This window comes from Moschus berezovskii, chromosome 10, assembly GCF_049115385.1.
Source record: "Moschus berezovskii isolate FMDL1 chromosome 10, NW_MosBer_1.0, whole genome shotgun sequence".
NCBI classification, from domain to species: Eukaryota; Metazoa; Chordata; class Mammalia; order Artiodactyla; family Moschidae; genus Moschus; species Moschus berezovskii.
The window spans coordinates 55825031-55849646 of record NC_142469.1 but is presented as its reverse complement, the minus strand read 5'-3'; the positions used below and the strand labels follow the sequence as shown (position 1 = coordinate 55849646).

General features: G+C 39.2%; 1 protein-coding gene across 1 annotated transcript in view; it reads right to left on the bottom strand.

Moving 5' to 3' along the window:
* The window catches only part of MCHR2 (melanin concentrating hormone receptor 2), a 47327-nt gene that overhangs the window by 19764 nt on the left and 2947 nt on the right, over nt 1–24616 (bottom strand). The window contains 2 exon segments of the mRNA XM_088840475.1: nt 537–753; nt 14743–14949. Coding sequence (XP_088696601.1) covers nt 537–753; nt 14743–14949 — 424 coding nt within the window.

Here is a 24616-nt window from a genome sequence, read left to right as displayed (position 1 = left end):
TAACTCTGACTTCTATTCATAGCCGTAAAGGAGCCCTCTACTCCATGTATTCTCTACAGCTGCTAGGTGATAAAAGGCTATGTGAGATGTGGAACTTACCAGAAAGAACCCTGAACAGGGAGTGAGGAGAGCCACTTCAGTTCTCAGCTCTGCCACTGACTCTGTGTGTCTTTACTTCTCAGAACTTTGGCTTCCTTCTTGCAATAATGATGGGCAGGGGTTGGGGGAGTGAATTCATTCTGGTTTCCAGTATTTCATGATTTTGTGGGCTTTTTTCTTGCAGTCAATTGTAAATAAAACTGAATTGGAAAGAATGATTGGGGAAGAGAAAATGTTCAGTGTTTTGGTTACCATTAAAAAATGGACCTCTGTGAAATTTGGAAAATATGAACTGATTTGTCCTATGATGAAAGAAATGAATAGAGAACAGCTTTGCTATTACAAACCAGCACTGATGTTGCTGAAATTGCGATGACCTCAGGGAAGTACAGGAACCTCTGAATTCGGTTGAGATATTTCAGAATCTCTTCACTTACCTGTCCACACTCACTACAGTCAAGATGGCACGACAGGCAAACTGATTGCAGGTATCCAAGGATGTGATGATCCTGCAGAGAGGCTCCCCCCCCCCCAACACCCACTGTCCTCCTCGGGCCCACTGGTGAATAAGAAATGGCATTCCAATGATGTGGACCAGACCAGCCACAGCCAGGGTGCAGATAAAAATGTCAGGAATTGTTTTTTTCCTGGACCCAAAAGACATGGAGGGAAAGCTGAGGATTGACATTGAGAGGGCACACCTTCAGTTTATGCCATCTGTTAGCAGATTTTCAACTGCTAAACTTAAAAGTTTAAAAGTTAAAAGGAAACCACCACATATTCACCTATGAATGCCTTGTCTTGTGTATATTCAAACGTTTTCAACTATTTGTTTGACAACTGCCTGCCGTGGTTTAAAAATATGTCCACAAATCAAATTCTTTGATATTGCTTTCAGGAGGGCGTGGCCTAATTCCCTCCCTTTGAGTGTGGGTTGAACTTAGTAACTTACTTTTAGTGAATAGGATGTGGTGGAATTGACAGTATGACATTCGAAATTTGGACATAAAGGCATGGAGGGGTTTCCTCCTTGCTATCTCTTGGATTGCTTTCTCTGGGGGAAGCCAGCTGCCATCTTGCGAGATAATTCAAGTATCACTACAAAGAGATCCATGTGGAAAGGAACTGAGGCCTTTCCAGCACCAGCTTGCCAGATCTGTAAGGAAGCTACCTGGAAATGGATGCTCTAGTCCCAGCCAAGACTTTGGATAGTCATCTAAAGATGCACAGCATGACTGAAACAGCAAGAGAGACCCTGAGCCAGAGTCACCCACCTCAGCTGTTCTTGACCCTTAAAACTGTGTGAGATAACAGATGTTGATTGTTTTAAGCCACTAAGTTTTTTTTTTTTAATATAACCATGTTTATTTAAGAATGCATTCCAATATCAAATGGCAAATTTCAACAATGCAAAATTGAAATTATTTTTGCACCAACCTAATAATTTTACACATGGTAATACATATGTTTCGGTGCTACTCTCTCAGTTCTTCCCACCCTCTCCTTCCCCCGCTGTATCCATTAGTCCATTCTCTATGTCTGCATCTCCACTGCTGCCTCGAAGATAGGCTCATCAGTACCATCTTCCTAGATTCCATATACAATATTTGTCTTTCTCTTTCTGATTTACTTCACTCTGTATAATATGCTCTAAGTTCATCCAGTTCATTATAACTGACTCAAATGTGTTCCTTTTTGTGGCTGTGATATACCATTGTGTGTGTATGTGTGTGTATATACATATATATATGCCACAACTTTTTTATTCATTAAATCTGTCAATGGATATCTAGATTGCTTCCATGTCTTAGTTACTGCAAATAGTGCTGCAATGAACATTGGAGTACATGTGTCTTTTTCAGTTATTGTTTCTTCAGGGTATATGTCCCATAGTGGGATTGTTGTCATATGGTAGTTTTATTCCTAGTTTTTTAAGGAGTCTCCATCATCAGAGTTGGGACATTCAATAATAAACATGTATCATCTTTATCTGGGAGATATTATTCATTAATTAAACAAATATTTTATTGAACACCAGTTATATGTCAGGTATAATATTGTGCTTTGGGCTGTAAAGCTAAATAACCTATAAACCCTATTATCATTATGTTACATTACATTACATTACAATGTTATGAAAGAAAGCTAGAAAAAGCACAAGAAGCACATAAAAATAGTCTTTCCTCTCTCCTCTGGGGGTGGTCAAGGTATATTTCTTGGAAGAAGTGGCATATGTACTGAGAACATATAAAGGTTTAAATAGCACAGAAGAATTAGCCTTAAGGTTATACCACAATTACTAGTTCACTCTGGATCTGGTGCTATTGCTTTGTTGTTTGAAAACTAGAGGGTGTATTCATTATTCAGGGACTGCAAATTCTACAGCCTGTGAACTTTATGTCTAAGCCATCAAAGCCTCATGTGAGGCATCAGTCAGGGCCAGGATATTTTACTCAGGCCCTGGCCCCACACACCATGTGAAGAAGTTTCTGACATCAAATCCTTACTCAGCAACACACTCTGGGCATTGTTGAGTGACTCATATCAGAAAAACCAAGAAGAAGAGTGTTGAGGAAAAGATCATGTCAACCAAAAGAACTGCTAAGTGGCTGTTCTTGGTCTCTACTCCTTTGTCCTCTCCAGATCTTCCTCCAGGATAAGGGTCAGTGGGGAGGAACTGACACTAGAGGTCAGCTGGAAAAAAAAAAAAAAGCAGAAACACAATAATATAAAATCCTATAAATCTTAGTCTGTTAAATAGATGTTATTTCCATTTGAATTGGGATATAACCCATAAGTGGTTACATAGATCCTAATTGCAGCAATTAGACTTGTTACCCTTGCTCTCCTTCAGACAGGTGCCCGATATTAACTGATTAGGAATTATGGTAATTCCCTTGTTGAGGATGGTGCAGGTCATTACCTGGCAATTCAAAAGAATTAAAGTGTTTCTAGATGACACTGTCTCGGAGAAGGAAATGGCAACCCACTCCAGTGTTCTTGCCTGGAGAATCTCAGGGATGGGGGAGCCTGGTGGGCTGCCATCTGTGGGGTCGCACAGAGTCAGACACGACTGAAGCAACTTAGCAGCAGCAGCAGCAGATGACACTATCTATAGCAAAAGAGAATTCTGAAGCAAGTGATATATTTATCTGGTCATAGATACTAGGGCAACAAGTATAACACATTCTATTATTGCTTTTTGTTTTTTACTGAAAGTAATAACATACAAATTAAAAGTAATTAAATAGGGATGGTAAATTTTCTAAGTATATAACTTGTATTCTCTTTTTAAGTCTAATTAATTTTCAGTTTTCCTGTTGCCAGACTTCATTAGATTTCTGTTTCTTACGAACCAAACATTTAAAATAAAAAGATGTAAACCAATGATCATTTCAGCTAACATGTTTTCCATATGGTTAATATGACTGTGTCTAAATATGATGATAAACTAAGGTACACCACAATCCCACGCAATAAATGATATTATTTCTGTTGTTCTTTTTCAGTTGTTCAGTTATGCCCAACTCTTTGCCACTCCATGGACTGCAGCACTCCAGGCTCCCCTGTCCTTCACTGTCTCCCAGAGTTTGCTCAAACTCATGTCCATTGAATCAAGGATGCCATCCAACCATCTCATCCCCTGTCACCCTCTTCTCTTGCCTTCAATCTTTTTCAGCACCAGGTTCATTTCCAGTGAGTCAGTTCTTCACATCAGTTGGCCAAAAGATTGGAACTTCAGCTTCAGCATCAGTCCTTACAATTCAGGGTTGATTTCCTTTAAGATTTACTGGTCTCCTTGCAGTCCAAGGGACTCTCACGTCGGACACGACTGAGTGACTGAACTGAACTGAACTAGGTTTATCATAGTTTTTCTTCCAAGGAGCATGTATCTTTTAATTTCATGACTGCAGTCATGATATAGTTGTTACAAATCATACTTTGGAAGAATATTTAATCAAATGGGAAAATGAAAATGAAAAGTTTAGTTGCTCAGTCATGTCTGACTGTTTGCCACCCAGTGGACTGTAGCCCACTAGGCTCCTCTGTCCTTGGGACTTCCCAGACAGGAATATTGGGGTGGATTGTCATTCCCTCCTTCACAGATCTTCCCAACCCAGGGATTTAACCTGGGTTTCCTGCACTGCGGCAGATTCTTTACTGTCTGAGCCACACGGAAGCCCAAATGGGAAAATACTTATTGAGTAAAAAAAAAATCAACTATGTAAATAGTTATGGCCCCAAACTTATTTAAATATTAGTTTAAAAGTACACTGAAATAGTATGTCTGAGTAATCACAGTAATTATCTGTTTGGTAGTAGTTGTATGATTGATTTTGACTTTATAAGTTTAATGTATAAGAGAAATTCTATTAAAAACATCTTATTTTTGCAGCCAGAAATAACCATATATCAGTTCAGTTCAGTTGCTCAGTTGTGTCTGACTCTTTGTGACCCCATGGACTGTAGCATGCCAGGCCTCCCTGTCCATCACCAGCTCCCGGAGTTTACTCAAACTCATGTCCATTGAGTCAGTGATGCCATCCAACCATCTCATCCTCTGTCATCCCCTTCTCCTCCTACCTTCAATCTTTCCCAGTATCATGGTCTTTTGAAATGAGTCAGCTCTTCGCATCAGGTGGCCAAAGATTTGGAGTTTCAGCTTCAGCATCAGTCCTTCCAATGAATATTCAGGACTGATACTGGTTAGATCTCCTTGCTGTCCAAGGGACGTTCAAGAGTCTTCTTCAACACCACAGTTCAAAAGCATCAATTCTTTGGCACTCAGCTTTCTTTATAGTCTAACTCTCACATCCATACATGACTACTGGAAAAACCATAGCTTTGACTAGACAGACATTTATTGGCAAAGTAATGTCTTTGCTTTTTAATATGCTGTCTAGGTTGGTCATAGCTTTTCTTCCAAGGAGCAAGTGTCTTTTAATTTCATGACTGCAATCACCAACTGCAGTGATTTTGGAACCCCCCAAAATAAAGTCTGTCACTGTTTCCACTGTTTCCCCATCTATTTACCATGAAGTGGTGGGACTGGATGCCATGATCTTAGTTTTCTGAGTGTTGAGCTTTAAGGCAACTTTTTCACTCTCCTCTTTCATTTTCATCAAGAGGCTCTTTAGTTCTTCTTCACTTTCTGCCATAAGGGTTGTGTCATCTGCATACCTGAGGTTATTGATATTTCTCCTGGCCATCTTGATTCCAGCTTGTGCTTCATCCAGTCCAGCATTTCTCATGATGTACTCTGCATATAAGTTAAATAAACAGGGTGACAATATATAGCCTTGATATATATACTCCTTTCCCAATTTGGAACCAGTCTGTTGTTCAATGTCTAGTTCTAACTGTTGCTTCTTGACCTGCAAACAGATTTCTAAGGAGGCAAGGTGGTCTGGTATTCCCATCTCTTGAAGAATTTTCCACAATTTGTTGTGATCCACAGAGTCAAAGGCTTTGGCACTGTCAATAAAGCAGAAGTCAATGTTTTTCAGGAACTCTCTTGCTTTTTTGATGATCCAGTGGATATTGGCAGTTTGATCTCTGGTTCCTCTGCCTTTTCTAAACTTGAACATCTGGAAGTTCACGGTTCATGTACTGTTGAAGCCTGGCTTGGAGAATTTTGAGCAACTTTACTAGCTTTGAGCTGAGTTCAATTGTGTGGTAATTTGAGCTTTCTTTGGCATTGTCTTTCTTTGGGATTGGAATGAACACTGACATTTTCCATTCCTGTGGCCACTGCTGAGTTTTCCAAATTTGCTGGCATATTGAGTGCAGCATTTTCACAGCATCATCTTTTAGGATTTGAAATAGCTCAACTGGAATTCCATCACCTCCACTAGCTTTGTTCGCAGTAATGCTTCCTAAGGCCCACATGACTTCACATTCTAGGGTGTCTGACTCTAGGTGAGTGATAACACCATTGTGATTACCTGGGTCGTGAAGATATTTTTTGTATAGTTCTTCTGTGTATTCTTGCCACTTCTTCTTAATATCTTCTGCTTCTTTTAGGTCCACACCGTTTCTGTCCTTTATTGTGCCCCTCTTTGCATGAAATGTTCCCTTGGTATCTCTAATTTTCTTGAAGAGATCTCTAGTCTTTCCCATTCTATTGTTTTCCTCTACTTCTTTGCATTGATCACTGAGGAAGACTTTCATATCTCTCCTTGCTATTGTTTGGAACTCAAATGGGTATATCTTTCCTTTTCTCCTTTGCCTTTCATTTCTCTTCTTTTCATAGCTATTTGTAAGGCCTTCTCAGACAACCATTCTGCCTTTTTGCATTTCTTTTTCTCGGGGATGGTCTTGATCACTGCCTTCTGTACAGTGTCATGAACCTCTGTCCATAGTTATTCAGGCACTCTCTCTATCAGATCTAATCCCTTGAATCTATTTGTCATTTCCACTGTATAATCGTAAGGGATTTGGTTTAGGTCATACCTGAATGGTCTAGTGGTTTTTCCTACTTTCTTCCCTTTAAGTCTGAATTTGGCAATAAGGAGTTCATGATCTGAGCATATATATGCAATAGGTTAAATAAAACCAAAAAATCATGTAACACCACACATGTAGGATGATGCTTTGCTGACCAGGTTATTCTGCCCTTTATTTCTAGGGCTCCTTGCTAACTGGCATTTGGTTTATTTGGCCAATAGGAAGCACTGTCGGAGGGAAATTGGAGGGTGAGAAGAGAGGATAGGCGGGATATTTCCCTCCCCTTTGTGTTGTTGGCATCTCTGGCAGTGGCTGCCTCCCTCCCGTGGCTCCACCTCCTGCCCTGCAGGCTCTGTTCCTTGGGCACAGATCCCACTGTGGTTGCAGCCCCCATTAGGCAGCCCACATTTCCAGGATTTGTTAAGCCACTTTTTTCCCCCTCCATCCAGCCTAGGGCCAGGAAAGGGGTGGTGGCCTTGGGGGTAGCTTTCTAATTTTGTTTATCTCTGAGTTGCCTCACCAGCCTCTGTTTGGCATTTAACTCTCATTTGTTAAATTCCTATTGTGAGTGTAAAAATTAATAAACTGAAACCTCAATTAAAATGGAGTCAGCGGGCTAGAAGGGGATGCTCTCACGCTCTGAAGTAGCAGAACTTGAAGAGAAGAAAGACTTCCTCTTCTTGCCTGGCAAAAGCTTAGCTAATGAGAGACTGTTCTTCCCCTGTTGGATGGGTCTTGCCCGTGGCTTGCCATAGCTGCAGATCCCAAATTGCTGTACTTTGGTGAGCCCGAGTAAACTCCTCTTTTATTGGAGAAATAACTGGCAGTCCATTTGTTTTGAGGTCAGCATGAGCCAACTCCAATGGATTAGCAGTGATTTCATAAAGAGCTGTGCTGAAAAAGAATTTTGAGTCATCACACAGGCACTAGGAAAGGACAGACCTGTGTGATTAGAGATGACTGCCAAGGATGGGAGAGTTTAGAGCAGAGTGACGTATTTGCTAACTGCATAAAGAGAACCTAATTGGAAATTCTAGGTTCATTGTTGTGCCTTCATTTATTGTGTCCTTGGGGAAGACATTCAGCCCCTTTAAGTTCCAGAGTTGTCTTGATGCATTGGACCATAGCAACGAGGGTCTCCAACCATCTTTCCAGTTCATTTAAACAGATGTGGCTGTGATGTTCATAGCATCTAAACGTATCATTACGTGTGCAGCATGGGTGGGGGTCAACCCCAACAACTGCTTACATGTGGCTGATACTCAGAGCAGTAGACGGCTGGGTCAGAGAGGGCTTTAGTTATTATTTCAGTTGAGTAGGAAAAAGGAGGAGGCGTGTTTGAAGCATTTCCCATCTTTGTCTTAGCAACTGGAATTCCATCACTGGGCCATCAGTATTCCTTCAGGAACACTCACTATCCTTCTTGTAACCTTTATGTAAAATGTAGACATCACTGGGGGGAGGTAGTTAAAAAGTAAGATGTTTCAGTAATTCACGATTAAGTGTAAATTAGTTGACAGCCAGTTGAGGGCAGGGGATGACAGAATGGGAACATTTTATTTATAGGGAGACAAAGCATTCTTGAGAGAGTCTCTGCCCACTGGGTAGCAGTCTGTCAGTAGACAGGAGAAGGATGTGTTCACGACATTGAGGGTGGTGGGGGAGGACCGTGAGAAAAATGGCACCTCCTTTATCGAAGTAGTTCCTCAGGACCCACTGTGGCTATGGAGAATAGTTGACTAATGGGGCTGAGTTCATAAGTCAAGAAAAAAAGGGGAAAGTCTTATGTTATAATTGGCCCAATTTTCCTCCTACATTTTTAAATCTGGCTCCCTTTTGACTTGCTATGAATTTAAAATATGACAGACCAATAGTCATCTGGGCTTATTACTTTATAGTTACACTCCTAAAATACAAGTCAATTAGTTTTTAAGAAAGCCACATTAGATATCTTATTCCAGAAGCTCCATCTTCTTTAAATCTATTATTTTCATACACGTTTGTAGTCTTCCATTGGCAAAGTCAGAAGTTAGGCTATTTCTTGCTTCCTAGTGTCACTAATGATCTGACTATTCTATTCATTCTCTTCTGATACAATATTTATCATAAAGGAGGAAGTCCTAAATCTTCTTTAAGTGTACCTATTTCTCCTTATTTTTAGTGTTCAGTTCAGTTCAGTTCAGTCGCTCAGTCGTGTCCGACTCTCTGCGACCCCATGAATCACAGCACGCCAGGCCTCCCTGTCCATCCCAACTCCCGGAGTTCACTCAAACTCATGTCCACAGAGTCGGTGATGCCATCCAGCCATTTCATTCTCTGTCGTCCCCTTCTTCTCCCGCCCCCAACCTTTCCCAGCATCAGAGTCTTTTCCAGTGAGTCAACTCATTGCATGAGGTGGCCAAAGTATTGCAGTTTCAGCTTTAGCATCAGTCCTACTAATATTTAGCATAGTCTTTAATTGAGTTATCTTCTGTTAAGAAGGTAACAAGTAAAACATCATGGCAAAGCAGGATTAAAATCATTAATGCAAATTGCCTTAAAATTTTGGAGATTAATTAACAAAAAGTGTTAACTTTTTGCCGGGAGCCAGCGAGGGAAATCCTACCCGTGGCAAAGGTCAATTGGGGAAGAGGCCTGACGGGCAAAGGCTAGTTAGGACTCGAGGAACCCCCTGGACTTACCTGAGCATCTACCCCAAAGAAAACCGGAGTCTGACTGCCTTACTATCTTACGCCTCTTATCAAGTCCTCTAATACTTACAGGGGCTTCCCCCCAACCACCTTTCTCTGAAAACATTAATTCAGAGCTGTAGTTTAAAAGTTCTCCTTGGCTTAATAGGAGTGTTCCAATCCAAGCCCCTCTGATAGCTTTCTAACTAGTATGACAAGTTTGTCTGGGCTCTTACAACTATGAGTGTGACTGTTTGTAGCCTCCCAGCCATGCAAGGACAGAAAGCCTTATATTCTAAAATACAGGAATTTGTTGAAGAAGTTAAAATCATTAGAATAGTACTAAAAAAGATTTCATTGTTGAATCAATGCTTGCTGCAAAGTTTCCTCTATCTATTGTATCCTTGGAAATATATTAATCACATATAGAGAACATAAGTAGTAGGCTTTGATTTAGCCACATCAGATCTTAAGTTAATAAATTCCTTTATTGTAGCTCACTACACCCTTGCCTTATAGGATGTAACTTTGTCATGTGTCTAGCACCTGACTTTAGGAAAATCACTTTAAAAGAATATAAGACTTTTTCTAGTTAACTAACCTTTGTTAGGAGAGAGGGCCATAAACTGTTAGCAGGCCTCCTGGCCAGAAGATGATGTAAACCACCCAAAACTTTTGTATATCACGAGACATACAAAAATGAGCCCTGATCCTGATAAGGGTCAAGACTGCTGACCCCGCGTGATTTTGGTGTGACTCTATACCTCTCTTTCTCTATTTTTTATGTGCACAACTTAGGGTATAAAAACAGCACTGGAAAATAAAGTTTTGGGCCTTGCTCACTGAAGCTTGGTCTCCCCGTGTCATTCTTTCTCTTTTTCCATCCTTTTCTCTATTCTCCTTTTTCCAGTTGAGATCCTTGGAGCGCTGGGCCCTCTGCGTTTACTTATCTGCCTGGGCTTCTAAGACCCACTCGAGGGGGTGCCCTGGTGGGGTGCCTCCAGTGATTCAAGAGGGCGCCTGCGGCCTATGTAAACAAAGCAAACCCCGTGCTGGGGTTTTATTGGTTTCCTGCGTAAACCAAGGAGTCATCAGCCCCTGTCTGTCTCTCTTTTTCTCTCTCTCTCACTGACACCGATGCCGTTCATCCCGAGGATACCCTGGGCCATATCGAGGCTGGTCCCCGATAACTTTTAAGCCAAAAATATTAAAACTAATTTACTTTCAAATGACTTTGGACTGATTAATAAATTTTTGGAGAAGAGTTTGCAAAGAAAAATATTAACAATTTAGCAATAAAAATAAAAACTAAGTTGCCTTCAAATGATTTTTGAACAAGTAAAAGATTTATCATAAAAGTTCTATTAATATATATCTTCTCACATGTTATCTATAAATTGGTGATGATATGAAGAAGTAATAGATTTTTCACAATCATTGCAAATAGTTTGTAAGGCTGACAGCTCAGGTTTTCCTTCTTTCCCTCTTTTTTTTTTTTTCAGTTTAATGGCAGTTTACGTAATACTGAGAATCTGTTTCTAGGAATTACAGCTCAATATTGACTTTAAGAAGAGTTCACATTCCAAATTTCTTCTTTTTACCAGGTTGGTCTCCATGTGAGTGGATGGAATCAGGTCCATTGTCTATTGGTGTAATTTGAGAGAGACTCAGAAATTTCTCTGGCTCCAAATATTTCTTCAGTTGCTAGTCACAGGGCCTGAATTTCACTTGAGTCTTTGCAAATAAAAGTTATCTGTAAAAATGCAACCATTTCTGTACGACTAACACCTTATAAGAATTTGGTTTCTCAACTGTGGGACCAAGGCTCCAGAGGCATGAGGCACACAATTTGTATCCTTAGGAGAGAGTGAAAGTTGCTCAGTCATGTCTGACTCTGTGATACCCATGAACTATATAGTCCATAGAATTCTCCAGGCCAGAATAGTGGAGTGGGTAGCCTTTCCCTTCTCCAAGGGATCTTCCCAAACCCAGGGATTGAACCTAGGTCTCCCGCATTGCAGGCGGATTCTTTACCAGCAGAGCAACTAGGGGAGCCTAAGAATACTGGAGTGGGTAGCCTATCCCTTTTCCAGCGGATCTTCCCAACCCAGGAATCAAACTGGAGTCTCCTTCATTGCAGGAGGATTCTTTACCAGCTGAGCTACCAGGAGATCTTTAGGACAGGATGGCAGAAATTCTGAGGGGCATGAGGAAAGATGGAAGGAGAAGTGATTAGGTGCAACAGGCAAACAGAGTGAGCTGGAGACCACACCCCGCATCCCAGGTCTCTATTAACTTTCTTTCATTTTAAAAATTTTATTTATTTACTTATATTTGGCTATGCTGGGTCTTTGTTGCTTTGCCCAGATTTTCTCTAGTTGCAGGGAGTTGGGGCTACTGTCCATTGTGGTGCTCAGGCTCCTCAAAGTGGCTTCTCTTGTTGCAGAGAATGGGCTCAAGGCTCCTGAGCTTCAGTAGTTGTGGCGCACTGGCTTGGTGGTTGCAGCTCATGGGCTCTAGAGTGTGGTTCAGTAGTTGTGGTACATGGACTTAGTTGCCCCGAGGGAGGTGGAGCCTTCCTGGACCAGGGATCAAACCCGTGTCCCCTGCATTGGCAGGCAGATTCTTAGCCACTGTACCACCAGGAAAGTCCTCTATTAACTTTCTACTCCATGCTATTGCCTCCTTAAAGTTTTCTGAGACTATTTGATTACTTTCTTCTCCCTTCCTGAAACTTATTATTTGAACCACCTTTCCCCTTCCATTTGATTGTTTTTAATACCTTGTATTATTTTTCAAACGGATTTATGTATTTGAATCTTATCTCCTCCGCTAAATCGTGAACTTTTAGAGACAGATGCTGCCATATTTCTTTGGTATTTACATAACACTTATAAAAGTGCTGGACATGGAGCAGGTATTTAGTAATACATATTGAGTTGAACTGCTTCCAGAACTTAAGAAATAATTTTAAATGCTTGATATTCACAAATGGTTTTACAGGACACAATATGGAATGCCTGAATTTATTAGAAGTAGAATTCCAGTATACCAAATAAACCTTCAATTATGGATGGCATAAAAATACCATTGATATACAATATTTAACTACAGAGATAATGACGATAAAAATTTGAAAGTGGCCTGGCTGATGAGAAGCTGAATGGGGAAAGTGACTAGTGATGGGCTTTCTTAGGGGTAGTGTCACTCATATTACCATCCCGAGGGCCGCTCTTGTTTTCAGTTGGTCCTGTGAGGATTCTTCCATGCACATGGGAAATCCAACCATCCTTTTAGTGTTAGTGATAGTTTTGATGATTTGTTTCAAGTGCACTGCCTGCGTGCTATGTCCCTTCAGTTGTGTCTGACTCTGCGACCCTGTAGACTGTAACTCTCCAGGCTCCTCTGTTCATGGGATTCTTCAGGCAAGAATACTGCAGTGGGGTTGCCATTTCCTTCTCCAGTTTGATGTCATTAATGTGGGGTCAATAGCCTGAAATTTGGAATCATGAGATCTGAATTCAAGTGCCAGGACTGTTACTTTATAGCTGTGTGATGCTGGATAGGTTATTTTGTCTCCTGAGCCTTATAATAATAATAATACTGCTGTTTAGGGGAGTAAATGAGTTTATAACGTGCTTTGTAGTGTAACCTACTACAAAAATTTTGTTATAGTCATGTGTTATTATAATGCTGAAAACACCTTTTTGGTAGAAATCTAGAAGGTGTTTTTTTTTTTTTTTAAACATAATTTTACTTATTTAATTTTGGCTGTGCTGGGTCTTCAAGTGGGGCTACTTTTTGTTGTGGTGCACTGGCTTCTCATTGTGGTGCCTTGTCTTGTTGCGGAGCACAGGCTCTAGGATGTGTGGACTTCAGTAGTCGCAGGACAAGGATTCAGTCTTTGCGGTTCCCGGGCTCTAGAGCACAGGCTCGATAGTTGTGACACGTGGACTTAGTTGCTCCACAGCATGTGTGATCTTCCTGAACCAGGGATGGAACCTATGTGTCCTGCATTGGCAGGCGGATTCTTTACCACTGAGGCATAAGGGAAGCCCTAAAATTGTTTTATAATATATAAATAAGGATAAAAAGATTGAAGGCGGGAGGAGAAGGGGATGACAGAGGATGAGATGGCTGGATACCATCACTGACTCAATGGACATGAGTTTGAGTAAACTCCGGGAGTTGGTGATTGACAAGAAGGCTTGGCGTGCTACAGTGCATGGGGTCACAGAGTTGGACATGACTGAGCAACTGAACTGAACTGAGGACAAAAATCTTTTAAAAATGGTGGCTATAAGCATGATCAGAGACCGGGACAAAAAATTTTAACATCTTGTATGTATTAAAACAAGTAAAACTTAAATGTGAAAATAATCAGTAGAGCAAAGATAATCATGTAATAATCCGGCATGTGTATACAAACTCTAAATCTGTTTTCTGAAACTGGTAGAGAACAAGTACAGTGGTCCCTCTATATCCACAAGGGATCATTTCTAGGACATCCACCGCACCCACCCCCCATACCAACATCTGAAGGTGCTCAAGTCGATTATATAAAATGGTGCCGTGTTCTTTATAACCAACACACATTCTCCCTAATATGTTGAGTCATCTCTAGATGACTTATAGTATCTAATCCTATGAAAATACTATGTAAACAGTAATAAATACAATGTAAATGCTATGGAAATAGCTGCCAGAGCACGGTCAATTCGAGTTTTGCTTTTTTTGAATTTTCTGGAATTTTTTTCAAGATATTTTTGAAATTGCTTGAATCTTCAGGTGTGGGACCTGCAGATACTGAGCCCATGGATACCGGGGTCCAACTGTAACTTGTTCTTCATGCTCCAAGTTAAACCTTATGCTGTAGGTTTGAGAGGAAGCAGAAAATTAGCTGAATTAAGTGGGGTTTGTGACAGAAAGGCAGGAGGTGATAGGGAGCAGATGCCTCTCAGCTTGGCCCACACTGGGGTGGTCTGTATTGCAGGGAACAGCCCACCACGCATGACTGCCTGAATGTTTGGGTGATTGGGGTAGAGTCTCTCTCTTTCCCAAATGAGTGCATAAGAGTCTCTTTTACCATCCAAACCAGATCAGCCTCTTAGGATAACTCTTATTGCCAGAAAATAAAATCGTTGCCTTGAAATAGTTTCAATCCTTGCCTGGGCTCTACTGCCTGAGATTCAGAGTTAATTTGTTTGGGAGAAAAACTATGTATTAGGATTTTTAAAAGCTCCATCATGGTTCTAATATGTGGCTAAGAATAAGAATTGCTGCTCTAAAAATTGACTGACTCAGCAGTTAGCATTGGCCTAGGATTTTTTCATTTTGAAATCTGTGACTCAGCGTTTACTTGATGAAAATATTTACATGATGAAAATATCTATAGATCCTCTTTAAGTATCTTAAACAAATGTTTCCAAAATCTGATTTCACTAGGAAAAATTCTACAAGGGAGAAAGGATTCATTTAGGAAGTATAGAACAAAGTTAATTATGGAAAAGAAAAAGAAGCCCTTAACTTATTATAGTGAATACAATGAGGATATTGCCAACCAGCCCTGTTGAACAGAGAATCCCAACCATGGAAGGAAGGATGACAGTATCCACCATGCTGAGGGTTTGATAAGTGAACTCTCCATTCCATGATTTGTTCAAAAGTTCAGCAGAGGTGTTACAACAGGATGAGTGAAATAAATTCACTGTCCATGAACTCCCAGTAGTTAAAGCTGTGAAAGAATAGAATGTGATTTATTTAATGAAATTTTGAGGTAATTCCTTCCATATAAATTTTTGTTAATTCCAAAAATATTTATTGGGGATTTCTTTGCACCAAGAATTCATGCAACATAAGATTCCAGGGTGAGTATTATTGCTTCCTGTCCATATGATGTGATGAATTACCAGAGGAGGTATGGAAACAGTGTGCACGTTTTTTTCCACCTGATTGTAGTACATGCTTCAATCACAGCTAATATTTACTCAGAACACACTGGTACTGGTTTTTTACAGCTGGCATCTGTTCTTACTGACTTGCACGTCAGTTGTATTGGCTAGAACCCCCACAGTGCCTAGGTTGTTAAGTATATCTTCTCTATCTCTGATAAAAATGAATGGGAGACTCCAACTCTGATTGCTTAGAAGAGCAGTGGTATAAGACTTCCCAAGATGATTCCTGGCCTGTCTTGAGGGATGAGGAAGAGTTAGATCAGTAAAGGACAGTGTGAGAAGGGAAGTGTTGTAGCAACTCAGGGGTCCATGTTTAAAGAAGAATTATGGCACAGGAAAAAATGTCCAGCAACCAACCTGAAAATAAAAAGTAAACAAACAACCGATCGAGTTAGGAAGTTATTTGCTTGGTCAACCGTCTTGATAAAAGACACTTAAAAAATGCCATCTAAGTGTTGTTTCTGGTAATAGTAAACTGAGTAACTCAGACTAACCCTCTCACTGAAAGTAATAAAATATTATGAGCAAAATGTATATATGGGTATGGGTGTGTGTGTGTACAGCAATTTAAAAATACTCAAGATCTGAAAAATTAGTGGGCCCTCCTTGGCTAGTTTTTAGATGAGATCCAGTAACTACAAGGTAAGAGGAATATTGAATCATCAAGGCTATCTTTCTCCAGAAGGTGCTTAATGCCACAACAATTTGAGCTCTGGTTGCCACCTCATGCGACGAGTTGACTCACTGGAAAAGACTCTGATGCTGGGAAAGGTTGGGGGCGGGAGGAGAAGGGGACGACAGAGAATGAGATGGCTGGATGGCATCACCGACTCTATGGACATGAGTTTGGGTGAACTCCGGAAGTTGGTGATGGACAGGGAGGCCTGGCGTGCTGTGATTCATGGGGTTTCAGAGAGTCAGACATGATTGAGAGACTGAACTGAACTGAACTGAACTGAATGTCTGTATTTTGTCCAGAGGGACATCAAGGCTCTCAGACTATTGAAGGTGGGAAAGTTTGCAGAAGAACCCTTCTGAGCTGGAGCCCCAGGGGCAACATCCTTAGCTATGAATGAACCTGATTTACAGTTTCCTTTCTTACCTCCACAACCATTGGGAACTCTGAGAGAGCTGCCTTAGTGACTTTGGAATGGAGAGGAGAGAGAGAAGAAAAAGAGAAGCAGATTTTCACCAGGAAGCTCCAGAAGAATCCTTGCAGATTTATACCATGAGTAGGCAGGCCATGGACTCTCAAGGCTTGAACTTAATCTTAGGTGGTCCAGGTCTGCAAAGCCCCCTAGATACCAGGTAGATAGAAATGCAAATCCTTTCCAAAGGGAAAAACAGCTATCCTAAAGTATCAGAAAATCTTCAAAATATTTTTGAGGGCAATGACCAGCAAGCATGCAAAGACACAAGCATTGCTTATATGCTGATTTAAATGCATTCAAAGCTTAAATGTAAGACCATACTCTATAAAACTAAAAGAAGAAAACACAGGGAAAATGTCCATTGACAGTTGTCTTGGCAATGATTTTTTTGGACATGACATCAAAATGAAGGAACCAATGCAAAAATAAACAAATGGGGCTACATCAAACTAAAAAGAGTCTGTACAACAAAAGAAATAATCAGCAAAATCAAAAGACAACCTACTAAATGGGAGAAATATTTTCAAACCATCCATCTGATAAGTGATTTATATCCAAAATACATAAGGAAGTTATACAACTCACTAGAAAAATACAGGCAATCCAATTGTCTCGGATGGTAAAGAATCTGCCTCCAATGTGGGAGACCTGGGTTTGGTACCTGGGTTGGGAAGATCCTCTGGAGGAGGACATGGCAAACCACGCCAGTATTCTTGCATGGAGAATCCCCATGGACAGAGGAGCCTGGTGCACTACAGTCCATGGGGTTGCAAAGAGTTGGACACAACTGAGCAACTAAGCACAAAGGAGTTGAATAGACATTTTTTCCAAAGGAGACATACAAATGGCCAACAGGTATATGATAAGATGTCAACAAAACTCACTGTCAGGGAAATGCAAATCAAACTACAATGAGTTATCTTCTCATACCTGTTTGGATGGCCATTATAAAAAAAAGAACAAGTGTCAAAGGTGTGGAGAAAAGTGAATCATTTTGCACTATTGGTAGGAATGTAACTTAGTGCAGCCACTGTGGAAATCAGAATGGACTTTCCTCAAAAAATTAAAAACTAGAACTACTAGTTTTAATGTACCACTCCTGGGTATACATCTGAAGGAAATGAATACATCAGTATCATAAGATATGTGTACTCCTATGTTCATTGTAGCATTATTTACATTTGCCAAGACGTGGAGATAGTCTCAGTGTGCACTGATGGGAAAAAGAAAATGTGATACACAAACACACAGGAATAATATTGAGCCATAAAAAAGAATGAAATCTTGCCTTTTGTGATAACATGTATGAGCGTCAAGGGCATTGTGCTAAGTGAAAAAAGATGGGAAGGACAAATACTGTATGTTCTCATCAACAAGTGGAATATAAAAATGCTGATCTTATAGAAACAGAGAGTAAAATGATGGTTACCAGAAGTGATACATTGACATAATGAAATATTGTACAGCACTAGAAGGGAACTGATACAATATATAACAGATACAATATATACAGACACAATAACATGAATGAGTCTAACAATTTAAGATTGGGTAAAAAGCAAAAGCTTATATAGTATGCTTCCACTTAGGTAGAATTTTAAAACACAGGCAAAACTAATCTATGTTATTCAGTTCAGTTCAGTTGCTCAGTCGTGTCCGACTCTGCGAACCCATGAACCACAGCATGCCAGGCCTCCCTGTCCATCACCAACTCCCGGAGTTCACCCAAACCCATGTACATTGAGTTGGTGATGCCATCCAACCATCTCATCCTCCGTCGTCCCCTTCTCCTCCTGCCCTCAATCTTTCCCAGCATCAGGGTCTTTTCCAGTGAGTCAGCTCTTTGTATCAGGTGGCCAAAGTATTTCAGTTTCAGCTTCAACATCAATCCTACCAATGAACACTCAGGACTGATCTCCTTTAGGATGGACTGGTTGGATACAGTCCAAGGGACTCTCAAGAGTCTTCTCCAACACCACAGTTCAAAAGCATCAATTCTTTGGTGCTCAGCCTTCTTTATGGCCCAACTCTCACATCCTTACATGACTACTGGAAAAACCATAGCTTTGACTATATGGACTTTTGTTGGCAAAGTGTTGTCTCTGCTTTTAAATATGCTATCTAGGTTGGTCATAGCTTTTCTTTCAAGGAGCAGGCGACATTTAATTTCGTGGCTTCAGTCACTATCTGCAGTGATTTTGGAGCCCAAGAAAATAAAGTCTGTCACTGTTTCCACTGTTTCCCCATCTATTTGCCATGAAGTGATGGGAATGGATGCCATGATCTTAGTTTTCTGAATGTTGAGTTTTAAGCCAGCTTTTTCACTCTCCTCTTTCACTTTTGTCAAGAGGCTCTTCAATTCCTCTTTGCTTTCTGCCATAAGGGTGGTGTCATCTGCATATCTGAGGTTATTGATATTCCTCCCAGCAGTCTTGATTCCAGCTTGTGCTTCATCCAGCCCAGCATTTCTCATGATGTACTCTGCATATAAGTTAAATAAGCAGGATGACCACATACAGCCTTGATGTACTCCTTTCCTGATTTGGAACCAGTCTGTTGTGTGTCTAGTTCTAACTGTTGCTTCTTGACCTGCATACAGGTTTCTTAGGAGGCAGGTCAGGTGATATGGTATTCCCATCTCTTTCATAATTTTCCACAGGTACATATAGTAACAGTAAAAATATAAAGAAAAGCAAAGAAGCGATAACTGGAAAAGTCGGATTGATGGTCACCACTAAAGAGAGGGTTTTGTATATGGCTCTGCAGGTAATATTGATAGTAAAAATAGTTTTTACAAACCAGCCTGACATCGACCATGTAGTTTCAAGGCAATAACCTAAATTTATGTTCATTCTTCTTTTTTAATGTTAGTACCTATTTTCATCTTAATTTTCCCACTTTTCTATTCAGTTACTTCAAACTTTAAAAATCAGCTAATATAAATGTGAACTTTGGGCTTTTGTTATGCTGAAATTTGATTCCAAAATATATGCAAAAACTTAGCAAAAGAAGTATTTTCAGGCAAAACAGTTATATATGACTGACTGAACTCTGAAGAATATCATGCAGAAAAACAGTCACACTCAGTGACCTCATGTTGTCTGTAAAACAACAAACGTGGCTATTTGAAAAAGTCAAGATGATTAGTTTATTCCAGTTTTTATTCTGTTACTAGGTCATGAAAAAATATGATGTTTAAGAGTGATTTGAGGAGATACACAAAAATCTAGCGTTCAAGATAAGAGGTGAAAATTTAACTTTCATGACAACTTCTTTTTAGCATTTTCACAAAGTTAAAAAAGAAAATATGGATTATATATTCAAATTAATAGGCTTGGCAAACATATGTACTTTTGGAAACAGTGATTTAAGTTTAAGACATATGCAAACTTTTTCCAATGAATTATGTATAGCGTATATATCATCTCCCAAGTCATTTATGTATTTCAATATCTCTCCTCCAAATAGAATCTACAGGAATGTAAGTCCCCAAGTTTTAGACAACATTCACACTGTGTGTTTCCAAGACTAACAGTCTCACATCTAAAATTTGGGAGTGTAATCTATATGGCTATACATTAATTTTTTAAAACATTTAACAAATGTTAAAAATGTTAGTGACAACTCCTGGGCTAATTAAATCACAACTCAAATCTCTTCATCTTCACCCTTCTATCTCTCTGTACCTCTTGCTTTATTTTATCTCCCAGCTCTCAACTTCTCTGAGGAAGATGAGGACTTCAGAGAGTGGGGAAGGAAGTTATCTGGAAATAATACTATGTGTAGAAAGAGCTCTGAAAGTAAACTTCAACCTTTAATCTAAAATTTTCACTTATATCAGTAAAAATATAACTGAGAAAGAGCCCTGGTATCTTGGCTGTGACTGTTTTCCTGTTGTCAATCATAACCAAATACTTAGCATCTGCTGTAAATGTTAGAATTCTAAGTAAAGGCAAATTGAGGCATCTGTGAAAATTCTAAGTAAAATTTTTGTAAATCTGTCATATTTTTAAGAAATTTCTTACTTGATCAATTCACTTAATTTCAAACTTCAGAAATTCATCAGTTGAATAATAAATTCATATCAAGGAAAAAAAGCTCCTTGTTCTTTATCTTGTCTTGTTAGTTATTGCAGATGGTGGTCTGCTTGCCCTCCAGGTACATGACAGCCAAACATGAAAAGCTAGTGTCCAGTAATATTTAGTGTTTCACAAGGTTCACAAAGTAACATATACTTATATTCCTGTCCTTAATAGACACTACTCATTAGTTAAATATTTAGCAATAAAATATGAATTCACCGATGGCTGGTAAATATTAGCTGTTGTAAACTTTTAAGCATTATTTTTAAATTGTTCATATTTTAAATATTATTATTATTTACTCAGGAGGTTATTTTAAAGAACTTTTTATATAAACAGTGTCTCAATTGTTAAATATTATTTCATTATATCTAAGGGCCATTTTTATCCAGGTAGGCTCCCTCTAATATTACAACAAAAACCAACGCTTAAGGAATTCCCCGGCAGTCCAGCAGCTAAGACTCTATGTTTCCACTGCAAGGGACTTGGGTCCTATCCTTGGTCAGGGCACTAAGATCCTGCATGCTACGTGGTGCAACCAAAAAAAAAAAAAAAAAAATTCAATACTTAAATAAGACTAACTTAAACACTTTTTTGCAGGAAACATACTGCACTATCTGTTTCTTTCTTCACGTGGTACCTCTGGAGTGACTCCATCCACCCAGGTAATCAATACTTCCTCTTGAAACTTTTCTGGGTAGAAAACTTTCTCATTTATTAAATCACAAGTTTTGACACTGACTTGGAATATAACCCCAGAAAACTGGTCTTAAGTAGTTGAGAATGTCGTTTTGTAAGAATTTTTTTTCTTAAAAAAAAAAAGGAAATTTATGCTTGTGAGGTTGGGGTTGAAAGAAGACTGACAGTGTCAGTTTAATGTATTCTGATACACATCGTTCATCTATATACACTGACATCTTCATACATACACGATTTATTCATGATGACTAGGACAAGCAAAACGAGGAATGAGTTTCAAGGAAATTAGACTTTTTTAAAGAAAAAAGAAAGTGTTAAGAAGTCTGAAAAGTGATAAGAATATGTACATGACAAAGAGGAGCATGATGTGGAGAATAAATCAAAAGAACAGATGATGAGTTTATTTACATCTGAATAACAATTTCACACGATTTTGATTATTTTTAGAAATAAATCCTGAAATAATAATCCACAACTATTTTTCAGTAACCATAGTCATGAATCTAATGAACCAGCTTTATGGCTACCTGTTACTATTTTCAAGTTAAATATCAGAAAAAAATCATCTGGGGAAAAAAATCTGCTGCTAACAAGTCGTAAAATCATTAAGAATGCTTTAATAGCCACAAAGCACAAAATAAAACAATTGTATATACCTGCCTCCACCCTGTCTATATACACATGCACACATACCTATGAGGTCCAGTGTGTAGATTTTCTCTCCAAGTTGTGGCCCAACTAGCTGGGAGATCTCATTACTTTTCACCTGATCCACTCATCTCCTCCCATTCTACTGAACCTGTCTTTGGGCAATCCCTATTTTAATGATTAGGTATGCTCAACTTTAAGTCATTCATTCACTCAACAAAACATTACAGTGTCTATAGCAAAGAACAAAACCAATAAGATTTCTACTTCCTGGAGTTACATCCTAATATATAAGGGTTTATGGTTATATAAATTGTACTGCATTCTGCCACTTGCAATGTGTAACTTCAGTTGAGGAATCTAAGTCTCAGTTTCCCCCTTGGTAAAAGAGTAATAAGAGCAGTACCTATCTCAAAGTATGGGGGTAACTGAGACTTAGATAATGTTTTGTTGTAGTGTTGTAGTGTTAGTTTCTCAGCCATGTCTGACTCTTTGCGACCCCAAGGACTGTAGCCCACCAGGCTCCTCTGTTCATGGAATTCTCCAGGCAAAAATACTGGAGTGGATTGCCATTCTCTTCTCCAGGGGATCTTCCCAATCCAGTGATTAAACCCAGGTCTCCAGCACGGCAGGTGGATTCTGTACTGTCTGAGCCACCAGGGAAGCCCTGAATCTAGGGGAGGGTGTTTCATTTACTTTGTAGGCATCATAGGTTTATATATTTATAAAAATATTTTTTGATTGGTGGCAGTAAAGTATCTTATTTTAATAGAACCAGCATATTACATTCATTTTCTGACAGATGGGAGTGAAGTGACTTGGGGAAGGAGAGAGTCTCTAATTTGGAGAAAGGTACATATTGGGTAATAGTCCTGGACCCCCTAGGAAGATTCCTACCTCAGAAGACTTCCTACACTTTGCCTTCATTGAGGACAGGAGTCATGTTTTATTCATCAATTTTTCCCTGTCACCTAATATAGTAGCACAGTATGCATGTGAAATTGACCTTTCCCTAGCATCTCAGCAGCCACTAGCCACATGTGGCTTATTGAACACATGAAAAATGGCTTGTCTGAATTGAGATGCACTGTAAATATAGAACATACACAACATTTTGAATTTGGCTAAGTATAAAAAAAATCAGTGCCTTAATTACAAGTTTATGTTGATTACATATGGAAATGATCATTTTAATATAATATATTATTAAAATTAATAAATTAAAATTAATCTTACCTGTTCCTTTTGGCTTTCTAAATGTGGCTACTAGAAAATTTATAATTACATATGTGGTTTGCGTTGGTGGCTCATTTTTCTGTTGGACAGAGCTGCCTTAGAAAGCTGATTAGAGAAAATGTCCTTGATAACATACAATAATTATTTATATTGCTATTAATTTAATTTAATTAATATAATTCCAACCTATCTCATATCATTTTTAGCTTGCCTCAGTTTATCTCTTTTTTCATATCCTTTTAAAGGATTTTTTTGGGTATAATCCTAAAAAAGATTAAAGAAGAAAATTTCTGAAAAATTTATGTTCTTTCTTGGCAAAACAGTTCAATTAAAAAAATATATTAATATATATATTTAATCACTTGACTCTTTGCCCACCTAATCTATAAGCTTTTTATTTTAAGAAGAGAGTCCGTTGCTGAAAATCTGCTAGCGTTAAATAGTCTCATATGAATATAGTGGCTTACATTTGGTATACATTTTGATTAATCTGATAATTTCAACTTATAAACTGATTATTATGTTTTATTGTTTGTCTATAAATTAATGAGAAAGCAAGCATTCTAAAAGCACACTGGCAAGCTTTATTCAATCAACTGTGGAGCTTTGTTAAATACTAGTTTTCAGGTGTATGAGTTTTCCTCACACTCTCCCACAAACTCTCCTACGCGGATGAGTGAGATGGACCAAAGGAAGGTCAGTATACTCCATCATCCTCTACCAAATCTGAACTGTTCTCATGCTAAGGAGAGGTCACCTTACCTGGGAACATCTGGTTGTCAGGGCTAGTCAGGGCACACTGAAACAGGTTGCTTTTGTATGGAAGTGCGTGGGTATATTTGTATGTATGTTTGTGTGTGTGTTTATTGCAATCAGTAATCATGCCAAATACTTGGATCTGTGAGCCACTCTATTTTACTTGAGTATATAGAAAGAGTTAAGAGTTTTATTAAGTAAATAAAATGTACCTAAGTTATTCTGAAATTTAATGAAATACAGCTGTTACTGTGATGCATGGTAATTAGCTCTAAGTCACAGGAAATTTTTAAAAGACTCATTGTGTCAACATTAATTTTTACACAGTTGAATCTAATTTTTAAAAACTTCTCTATAATCATAAAGTCATCCCTGCATCAGAACCACTCTCTCTTTCCTTCTCCATCGCCTCCCTTTCCATTTCCTTCTGCCCTTTCCAAAGACAGAGACCCCCGAGTCTGCCTAAGCTTCTCCAGTCATCTACCCTCTCAGGCTTCCCACCCTAAGTAGGGGATCCCTACACTCTGCAGACCTTAAAACCACACTTAGTTTGGGCCTTAGACATGCATCTGCTGCTATATTTCAAGGGATCTTTGTTATTTTTTAAATTTTTATTGGGCTTTAGGGGATGGGATAGGGAATACCTCAGTAAGTTATGCCCCACTAGGAAGATGCCAATTCTAACTTTCCTGGGATAACTTTTGGAGCTTTTTTTTTTTCTTGGAGCTGCTGCTCTTGCTGGCAGTAGCTTCTTCAGGTCCACTGCTGAGTGGCTCCCCCTTGGAAGACAATTTCCGCTTTTTCTTGGGGACCCTTTTGTTTTGACTCGTTAGGGTCACTGGTTCTTGGGAAAAGATTTCTTCCTCTTGGGAAGA